Consider the following 10943-nt stretch of genomic DNA (forward strand, 5'->3'; position numbering starts at 1 on the left):
AAGCACAAGCGCACCTCGCAGAGGCAGGAAAAAGTCTTGCACCTGTGCTGATGAAATAAAAAGTGAAACAGAACCGCTCCCCCCTGGCCCCAACACCGCTGTCAGCGATGACATGCTTAGACAGGGCAGTGGTAATCAAAGCAAACAAGAGCGTAGAAGAATTCTGACATACTGATGTTGCAACATGCAGTGAGAATTCATGTTGTTTATTTACCTTCTATTCTCACCAACATTTCTAAATATTTTTTTCACTATTCTTCCTTGGTTAGCCAGAAGAAAAACCTCTCTTACACCCCCAGTCTCTTTAACATTAGAAGTTCAAAGACACTGTTAAATCATAACAAAAGAAAGGGGAGGAACACTGAACCGTGAACTAATAAGCTTTTTCCACAAGGAAGACAGGCATGTGAACAAAAGCCCCGTTTCATTTCTAGTGTAGACTTTAAAAATATTTGTTCTTTTACTTGAATGGGTGAATTACTGATGGGGTAACTTCTAACATCTCAAAATGCACCAGGAAATAGCGGGCTCTACACAGGGCCAGCAAATCCCAGCTGGTGTAACGAGCAGTAAGAACTGGAGGCAGAGGAAAGCCCATGTTTGTGAAGCTGGAGAAATCAGAACAGCCCTGTGCTAGCACACATGATTTAAGAAGGAATCTATCACACGTCTCGTGTTTTATATACCAGCTGCTACTTTCAAAAGCCATCTGCTTCATTTTTCCGCACACGGGTTTTCTATGCAGCTGCAGTATTTCAGGAGAACGCTCACTCCGGCTGACAAGCCATCTTGCAGTTCATAAAAACACCACGCTGGATTTCCATTTCTTTATTAGGAACAAGAGTAAAATAATTCTGAACTTAGCACTGCGTGCTTCACAGGAGTTTAGGGATTTAAGAAAACCTGCTTGCTGTATCTTAAAATTATTTTCTAGGCTTCAAATCAACAAACTTCCTGTTGAGTTTTCTTTTCCAGCATAGCTACTGTGGAAATCCTGTCGCAGCAGCACTACCAAATGGTGTCTCAAAAAGGGTGAATACCAATAATTAGGCATTACACCAGCTTTCGCAGCTCATTTAATGTTACCAAGAGATTTCCCACAGGATACTCTCCAATTTTTCAGGAGGACAGTTTAAAAATAAGCAATCCATTTCTCTTGGTTTACTTTCAATGTCTATGACCTACTTAGTCAACTTAGTCCTTTTTTATTTATTTTTCAAGCCTGCATTGCTTTGAAAACTGCGTTTAAACAGCACTTCAGTGATTAAGCACCCCCTAAAGAGTTACATGCATAATAAAAAAAAAAAATCACCACTACAAAGTCTAAGATATTTAGATAAGCAAACAAAGAAACAAACTGCCTGCTGTACTCCATCTAGTAAGTAGCGGAAGAATCGTAAATGTAATAGTTGGACAAAGCATGGAAGACAAAGATCCACGTTACATCATTTTCTCTGTACCCCTCTGCTCTACCCAGGTATTTTTAGCTGGTGTTTATGTTCAGAAATTAACTACTTGTGCTTAGTTAGTGGTGTCTATACTAACAAATACAACCTTCCTGTATCTGTAACAAGTATTTATTCATTGTCCTTTTTAACAGCTCAGGTATGTTCTACATCTGCTTTTAAACATTCAAGTTTATCCTTCCTGAAGGCATGTGGGTGTTTGGGGTTTGTGTGTAATAGCTCACTCCCACCCACCACAGAAACTACTCATCAGGATCTTCATTTTTCAGTAACTCACAACACTTCTGGTGACACTGGTCCTGCAAAAGGCTAGTGACATTGTTCCTGTAACTTAACTTCTGAAACAGGAAATTCCAGAATACGCTAATATATCCATTGGAAAAGCCGATCTTTAGCAACTCTGCGTGACCAAGACAACTGAAGCACAAGTCATGTTTGTTTTCCTCACACCGTCACACTCACAATGAACAACGCTGCTCGGTGTTCAGAGTACCCTGCTCAGACGACCTTCTGTTCCGCACCTGCAGCAGGTACCACACACAAGCGCACTCGATCCATGACCCACCTCTTCCGTGCTACCCTATCGGACATAATTATCTCAAATATTCCATGGTTTCTACTATAATCTTTCTTGTAGCAGTAAAGAAATGCTGTAACGTAACCTGGGACAGATACAAATGTGGAACAGTCACCTAATGCAACTGCTTCAATCTGTCATCACCAAACGGCGAAGGCTTCTCCGGCTCTTCACAGCGGAGCCCGCTCTCGTTTACCAGCAGCAGGTTCCTGTTGGACACTGAATTTTCCTCGCTACAGAATCAGAATAATCAGCTTCAAAGAACAGTGTCTTAACCCACAATACCACAGCTTCAGAAATCTTACGCAAAATTAACCCTCAAAGATTTGAGCCTCATCTGTTTTGAATGAGGTACCATATGCACAACAGCCCAAAGCATGCTTTTAATGTCATCAGGATTTTTAGGAGCCACCTTAATGATCGTAATTATAGTTTTTAAAATATGCACAGGAGGGAAACACATATGTGTTTCCACCCCTATTTACCCATCTAATAATACTGGACTTATTGTAGAAGCTTAGTCTACGTTAAGTAAAATTAAGGCTTTGGCCTCTTCTAGCAGAGTTAAAAGCACAGATTTGGTATCAGGGTAACATTCATTTGCCATCTGCCCCCAGCTGCTCCTCCTCTTCGTCTTCCAATGTCACAGTCCCTGTATTATCTAGAGGTGATCTTTGACATCTCAAACTAATTTTGGAAGCTCCTCTGTTAATAATAAGGCCATTAGAGATTGGGGGTGGGGAGGAGGGTAGAAATCAACTTCTGATGAGGCACTGCTAGGGACAGAACAGCTAAAAACGATCCCTTCTGTCCGACTGGGCCGATCCCCAGATGTCACCGCAAGACACGCTGCTGCTTCTCCCATCTTTGACAAAGTAGGACTGCACTCTTGGGAGCCATATAGTACTCAACCTACTCAATCAGCAAGCCCTGCTGATGCCCAACTTCATACAATTTCTCCTCTCTAACAGAGAATTTTGCTTTACCAGAAGAATGAGTCCAAGCATCAGCACGAGTCAACTTTTTTTTTGTCCGATACACGTTATACACAACCTAATATATTCATTGGAGTAATGGTTTGTTCACGATTACTAACAGATACAACCATGCATCAGCATGTGGAAACCTGTCCTGAGCATTTTCAATTTATCATCTCGAATTAAGACTGCAGGAAAGCCCCCAGCACTTCTCAGCACCCCGGCTGACAGGTGGGAATTTTAAAGCAAAGCAGCCATTTCTCTCTGGACTGAGGTATTTAGGAATACGAGTGTGATTTACATTCCTACCATGCAGCTCCGCCACCAGAAAGCAGACATCTGACACAGGGTGTTTGGAAGGTACCAGAGCAGCTACACAACGATCTGAACAGCCAGATCCACACAAGAATGTCAGAATGTCAGTTTTGAGAGCAAAACCCAACTCTTCTGGTTAAGAAACCAGCACTACCAGAGGAACTGTGAATTCCAGCAATTTCAAGAAACTGACCGCTGTGAAGAATATCTCACAGTTTCTTTTACAAGCTGAAAGGGGATGTTCAGTTTGATTTGCGCTTTTATCATTGTTTTAAAATAATTTCTTTACCATCTTTTTAAGCAGTTGCAATTCTTGCATTTGTTCCCACTTCCCTTCAGGGCACACTTTACGTGTCAACCGTCAACTCTTCCTGAAAGATCTATTTTTTTTGGGGGGGGGGTTATTTTTCTGACTTAAACAGGTTGCGAACATCAGGAACAATGCCAGCTCTTCTCCCTATGCCCTTTATTTTCTTCAAAGCTTTTCCTGTCAAAGTCATTTGCTTCAGGTCTCCTATTTTTATTAGCGTGTAAGAGGTGTTGTTATTTAATTAGGTTAAAGAGTCTAATTCCCAGCCTGCACTTCAAATTATATCTCGTGCACCTAAGCTTATAAAACTTAATGATTAAGTTATTATAATAACTGCCTGGACTTAAAATCTCCTACATGTTGAGGGACCATTATAAAAATAATTTAATTTGCATTACACATTTATCTGCCACAATATAAAAGGGAATTTTCATTTCAGGAAATATATTTTTACTGTTAACATTATCTTAACAGACACTACAGAAAAAAAGTGCCATTTGTCCACAAGAAAATTTGCCTCCTCTTTCTTTAGGGAAATATTTTCTTTTTTTTTTTTTTTAAAAGAAATTAAGTATCACTCTTTTATCTTTTCTTTTTAAAAACAGTTTTCTTGTGGAAACGAACCTGCATTGCCTGGTGAACGACTGAGTCCCTGCAGCACATACGTAATTCAGCTCGGTTTTTGCAGAACACCATTTACCTGCCCTAACTTTGAGATCATCCTCTCTCTGCCTGCAATTGCTTCTCCTGTGCATTACGCAAACTTCGGATCATTATAAAAAGCAAATCCAAAACATGATCGAGTCCTATGGTCTCTTTTATTACATCCACCTCCAGGGCAGCTCCACGCTGCAGGCTAAACGAGGCAGCACAGAGAAAAATCCTACCTATTCTGATAAAACCAACCTTTTCTTCTTCTTCAGTGTCTAGAAAACCCCAAAAGTTACTCTGGAAGTCGTCTGTTTGAATACAAGGGCAGCAACAATGGAACAGCTGATGCCGAAGGGCTGGTCTCCCCCCACCCCCATACAGATGCTTACTCCCTTTTCATCGAGGGATAAACCGTCTCCAATTACTGGGGGCTAACACGTTATCCAAGGATAAATGTGTGCAGCTCTTGTCCCACAATAAAAGGGAGGCAATTCAAGAAGCTTACGTCTGATTATCATTATAGGAGTGTTTTTGAAAGCTGTATCCTATCTTGATGTGAATATGGCTTTCGATCCTCACTCAGCTATTAAGGCAAAAGGGAGAAGCCTGGCTCTGTATTTCCAGCTCCAACTGCCATGTCAGGGGAACAGAGGGGAAGGAAAACACTCACAATCAATTTCACCAGAGTTTATTTAAAGGAACTGGAAATGCTCCCAAAAAGTACGTGAAAAAAACAAAATCTAATTTTCATTACTCAAAACCCCCCAACTTTCAATTCCATTTTTGTACTTTTATGTGCTTTTCCTCTGAAGTTTTCTTGGAAAACGGAAAAAAAATTATACAAAAGACAGACATCTTTATTCTTTTGAGATTTACACCACAGTCAACAGAACAGCAACAACAAAAAGAGGAGATTATTTATTGATAAAAATTAACGTACACTGTTTTTACCCAGCAATCCTCTGTACTTCATGTTTAAGTTTTGGGGGTGGGTTTCAAGTTCCCTTTGGGTCAGATCTGAGTACACATTACAACAGGAGACAATTGAAGGCTGGCACATAAAACCCATGCAGCCAGCATCTGCCAACGGTGCAGACAACCATAAATCCAGCATTGATTTCTTTTTAATGTTTTAACCTCGCAATTCAAACAGCACTGGGTGGGATCCAATTTGCCTAATTTGCCTGAAATCGTAACAGTTGGGCCCAAGGGAATAATGCAGTCGGTGCAGTACCACCCCCTAAATGCTCCACTTCATGGAAAGAGGAGACACCTCTGAAGACCTGTCACCCACCACCTTTGGAACTTTCCAAATGGACAAGTAAGACCCATCCAATTCCAGCACCGGTCTGTTGATCAGAACTCCAGCTGGGTGTAAAATGCCATGTCTTGAACACTCAACTCCTCCAAGTCAAGAGCAATGGCCTCAGGATCAATCTCTACCCCAGCTCGAGTCTCAAAACCGAGGCACAGTCTGACACACGGACGCTTCCATGAACTGCATGGTGCCAAAATCAGTATGACGAACGCTGCTGTTACAAACACGGGCCATGCCCCCTTCCCCCCAATTTTAATGCTTTGCTGTCTGGATTGCAAAGAAGGGGCACTCTTACAAAGTCCCATTAAGTGCCCTGCTTTTAAACTTCTAATTAGAACCGCTTCCGCCCACTGCAGATGGCAGAACGACTTGCTCAGGTTGAGGACGGCTGTATGTCAAGCCGTGAACACGTGCCAGTCTCCCGCTGAACAGCCGGGTAACTGTGGTTTGGGGTAACCGTCTGACCGAGCTGTGTCTGCTGACAGCAATTACAGTAACATTCTGCTACCTTCACTAATGTTTTGTGCTTTTCTGGAAGATGAAGATCACTTGATGATTCATCTCTTACTCAAACTTTCAGCTTCCTTTTCAACATACGATGCAACTTGAATTCAAGAAAACAATTACATTTTCTAACATCCACTGACGATTCATGGGTGACAGAGATCACTGTATTTCTTTTCCTTCTCCAGGAACTTTTTAATTTGATGTTGTACATTTTTAATAAGTCAGACAACATGTGTTTAGATGTTACTGAATCAGTAATAGAGTCTCAGCCTATTACTGATTTAGTCACGGGCAGCATCTGGTCCTCCAAATCTTTTCTTCACATGAGACACATGCGACACCAATGTATTTGACTTTTGCATCTACAACAGCCAGCTAGATTACAGACATGTTATTCTGTCGGATTTTTTAAAATTCTCTAACTGGGTCCTATGTTCATTTTCTCTAACAGTTATTTCCGTGCAGACAACTCAAAATACCTGTGTATGCATGTACGATTTCTGCACATTCTGTTGTGCTTGCCTATATACAAGACAATGTGTCTGATTGAGAGCTGTAGTTTGAGCAAAAGAGGATATTAAAATATTGCAGGAATAACAAGGAGAGAGCAACAGAATGTGAAAAAAGTCTTTGCTTTACCACGTCCCCTCTGTTTAAATCTGGTTTATGACACAGTGTTACTGCTAGAATTCCCTCCCTGCCTTCTTTTCCTAAGTCACTGGGGTTGCCTTAACGCTTTACCAGATAAAAGTAATTGTCCTGATTTTTTCAAGAGGCCAAGTGAAACTTATGGAGCAAAACAGCATCACGGACAGAGCGAGCGAGCTCTGGAAAGCCGTGCACCTGATTTCCATGGCAGTGGAGACCCAAATATCTTGCAGCACCTCAGAACAAAGAACAGTGTCTTTTGAAGAACTGGATTTAGAAATACCTCGTGATAAGGTGGAGAAAAAAAGAGGAAAAAATTGTATGGTATGAGCAGAGCAAGGAGACAAGAACCTCTGATTTTCCTTTATAACAGAACCGGGATTCAGGACATTGCCAGACACACACCACTGTCACCTCTGCATAGCAGTTCCTGACAACCTTCATAAACCTTCGTGCTACTCTGAGGCATTTGTGTGAGTAAAAACGTGTTTCGCAGATCAATGATAAAAAATATTCCTCTGGCACTTTAAATTCCTTGCTTGAAAGAAATGGTTCTCTGAGGCGCAACTCAGAGGGCACTGAAGGCTTCCCTGCTGTTCAGTAAGGAAAGGATGGAGTTCTGCGAGTAGTATTTTGGAGCTCATCACCCACTTTTTCATCATGGGAAATACAAACCTCCTATGTACAAAGCCAACACAAAGAAAGCCACTTGCTATTAAAGTAAAAAGGAACATGATTTTGGTTTTTCTCCAAGAACCTTTGCCATTTTTAGGCTGAAACAAGCATTATCACACAGATCTGTTAAACTGGAACGCTAAGTCCAAATAAGCACTGATCTAGAACTGTCTTCTCCATCATGTATCAGTACAAAAATGTCACCTCACATTAAAAAAATTAAGCCATTTACCTAAGGCAGAATGTGTGTGTGTGTACGATAAAGGATAGAAGACATTTAAGAAATGAGTACAAGCATGTTAATTCCATATTCTGCTTTCAGATGAAGTATTGGATAGACTGAGGATTTCGTTTTCAGTTTTTTAGAAACTTGTAACAAATGCTCAAATCAAGAAAATAATCTCACAATGAGTGGAAAAAGCACTTGCTGCTTGTAGTGAAACTGTCCCCTTTATTTGCTCTTGCAAAAATACAGAAATTCAGCAATTTAATCAAATGTGCAGTAAGCAAAAGAAGCCAGCTGACAACATGAAATCTTATTGGAGTTAAGACAGCTGCAGAATTGTCTTTGGAAAATATTCCTCAGCCCTTCTCAAGGACAAAGGTGCCATGGGCTCCGTAGCCTTCTGCTCTATACATACAACCTTAAATTTTACTAATTTCTGCTTCTGCATAATATGTTATCTGTATAAACACATTCGGAATTTTCCAAATTCAGCAAAACAAGAAGTAGGAGAACTGAACATACCTGCTGATAGAAAAAATTTAAAGTTGGTTTGTCCTCCGTGAACTGGTTTAGGAATCCTTTTGGCAAATATCGAATTCTCAATTCATACCTGAAAAGCAAGAAAAAGAAAATTACACTGGTGAGACAAAAATAATAACCATAATTTTCTAACAAGTAGAAGATGTCTTCAAGCAGTCTTAAAAATAAGCATAAAATCAAAACAAAGTCCGAAAACCAAAGAAAAATTTTCTCTTTTGGCTGTGCAGAGAACTAAACTGGCACGTAGAACCCAACATTTCAGAAAGATGCTTATAAAAGACCTTTGTAAATCCCTGCTGCCTCCTCAAAGCTTCGGTGAGGACTGAGGCATCAAGACTTGGAGCAGATAAGCCACCAGGTCCAGTTCCCTGGGAAGGGAGGACCCAGTGAGACAAGGTCAGCAGACGAGCTGCCGTAACACTGACAGGACCTCATGGCAACAGATTTTCTCTTTGGTTATCACTTAAGAGACTGATCCTACTGCTTCAAGTAAGAGAGGCAACCAGTGTTATCAGAGTTTGCTCAAGGAATACAACCCTGCTCCTTCTCTGATCAAGTGCTGTAATAGTCACCTCCAGAGGTTTTGAAGGGATTTCTCTGTAAAAACGTTTCCTACTTACTAAATCACCAAGATGAACGCAAAAGCTGAATGAACAGTTTTCCACAGTTTTTCAAGTTAATACTAGTGAGGGAGATTCAGAATTAGCCCTGATCCATGACCTAAACCAAAGTTGCATTACTGCTTGTCTTGCGGTGAGAGCCCAGGATGTTTGACACGCACCACATGCTTCCTCCTCCCCTAACACATCCCTGCAATGAAATTCTGGTAATAAACGTCCTCATCCCTTTGGGATCGCCAATACAGCCTATCTCAAATGAAACTCCTCACAGCTCTTCCCCAAAGTAAGTATGTTTAACCATCTACTCATGATGGTAAGAGCAAATACTGCAACATTTCAACCTGTTCGTGTCTGCAGGACGAGAACTTCTTTTCAGCAAGAGATCTGGCTGCCTGTACCTAAGATTTATACGGGAATTTGATAAAAAGTTACACTGCTGCTTGGGATCCCACTGGGAACAGAATTTGCAGTAGTCTTCTCTGCTCTGAAATCATTGAAAACACGTTGTGCCATTAGAAACCATTAAAATAAGGAAAACATTTAAAACTGTAATCACACGCACACACACTGCACACAAATGAGGAATATTTAGAATGTTTTTCACAGCGTGGCACGTTTATTTCATAAAAGAAAATGGACGCTCAGTCTTCTTGTGCACAGAAAACATGTTCTTAAACTAAAAGCAGCCCTCAGACTGCAGAATATACAAGAGAGGTGAAGAACACCTGAAGAGAGGAGATTTAGATTGGTCATAAGGAAGAGGTCATAGGATGAGGGTGGTGAGACACTGAAACAAGTTGCCTGGAGAAGCCGCGGATGCCCCATCCCTGGAAGTGTTCAAGGTCAAGTTGGACGGGGCTTTGACCAACCTCACCTGGTGAAAGATGCCCCTGCCCGTGGTGGGGGGCTGGACAAGATGATCCTTAGAGGTCCCTTCCAACACAAACCATTCCATGATACAACGACTGAGACAGGTATAAACAAAGGAAGACTCAAAGTCCCAGTTCAGACAAGCTCTCAACAATTACTCTGAGAAAGCACATAGAGTCACCGTCTATTGTCCATCAGCATGTACATCTCACGACAGGTAGCAGGTATCTAGTTATTCACCACAATTTTTCATACAAGCTAAACTGTACCCGAAGTGTTTAAGTGTCAGGGAGAGAAGGCAGTGCGAGCACACTGTCCAGAGGCAGAAAAGCAGAGCCTCCCCCACCACCTGCTTCTGCTGCACCCCCCTCAACTCTACCGCTGACCACCACTGCGGAGACTGACAAAGGCTACAACAAACCTGTCTCAGAAACGACTTGTTTGAATTTTTTGGGGGGTCTATAACTCGGTGCATTTTAGTTGATTTCATTTTAGTTTTCAGAGACTAAATAAACTATCTGGATGGATTTCTCATGGTTTCTCAGGTGCATTTTCTCCTGCTAGTCTCTCATCCTTAATCTGTTCCTATTCAAATTCCTCTCCCTGGCAGCAGGATTCCACATCACCTTCGAAGTCTCACTGCATGAAACAGCAAGCAGGAAAAAGGGTGTTCAAAAGTTAAGATGCAACCTTTGAGCAAAGACAAGCTGACTGACCCGATCCGTGAAGGTGACTGGCTAACTGCTTATCCATACCGCAGTACCTCCCAGTTAATTAAAACCCGTTTCATCCTTTCCCATTGGAGCTGCACTGTCAGAACACTGGATGCTAACACAAAATCTGGTACCTGTTTTATTACTGCTCTGATAAATCTTTGTGAGGAACCGGCAAATGTGCAGCGAAGGATGACGTGCAGCTCCAGGGTATTACCAGGGCACAAGAGAATTTAGAAATCAGATCATGAAGTCAGCTAAGGACACTTCGGGATCTTGCAGACTTAAGACCGATCGCTTCTCTTGGGCACAAAGCTACAGCTTTACCTGAACAGATTTTCTACACGCTTGGTTTGTGTGCAAGAACACCAGCACACAGCGCTTCTGGGACAACATATTTTCAATGATTTCAGAGAAAAGCAGAAGTTAGTAAGTGCACCTGCCCTACAAAGCTGTAGTGGGTGCCCACACATAGGCAGGGCAGCCTCTGTAGGGGAAGGCCAGGGCTGCCCCGTGCCCAACACCGCCGC

At 41.7% G+C, this 10943-nt stretch overlaps 1 protein-coding gene across 1 annotated transcript in view; it reads right to left on the reverse strand.

Annotated features, from left to right (window-relative positions):
- The window catches only part of LOC104500001 (focal adhesion kinase 1), a gene marked incomplete at its 3' end in the record, with an annotated part of 74542 nt that overhangs the window by 47312 nt on the left and 16287 nt on the right, over nucleotides 1–10943 (reverse strand). The window contains exon 3 of the mRNA XM_010143586.1: nucleotides 8193–8280. Within this exon, the coding sequence (XP_010141888.1) occupies nucleotides 8193–8280 (88 nt within the window). The remainder of the gene's footprint in view (nucleotides 1–8192; nucleotides 8281–10943) is intronic.

Source organism: Buceros rhinoceros, unplaced genomic scaffold (genome assembly GCF_000710305.1).
Source record: "Buceros rhinoceros silvestris isolate BGI_N320 unplaced genomic scaffold, ASM71030v1 scaffold4019, whole genome shotgun sequence".
NCBI lineage: Eukaryota > Metazoa > Chordata > Aves > Bucerotiformes > Bucerotidae > Buceros > Buceros rhinoceros.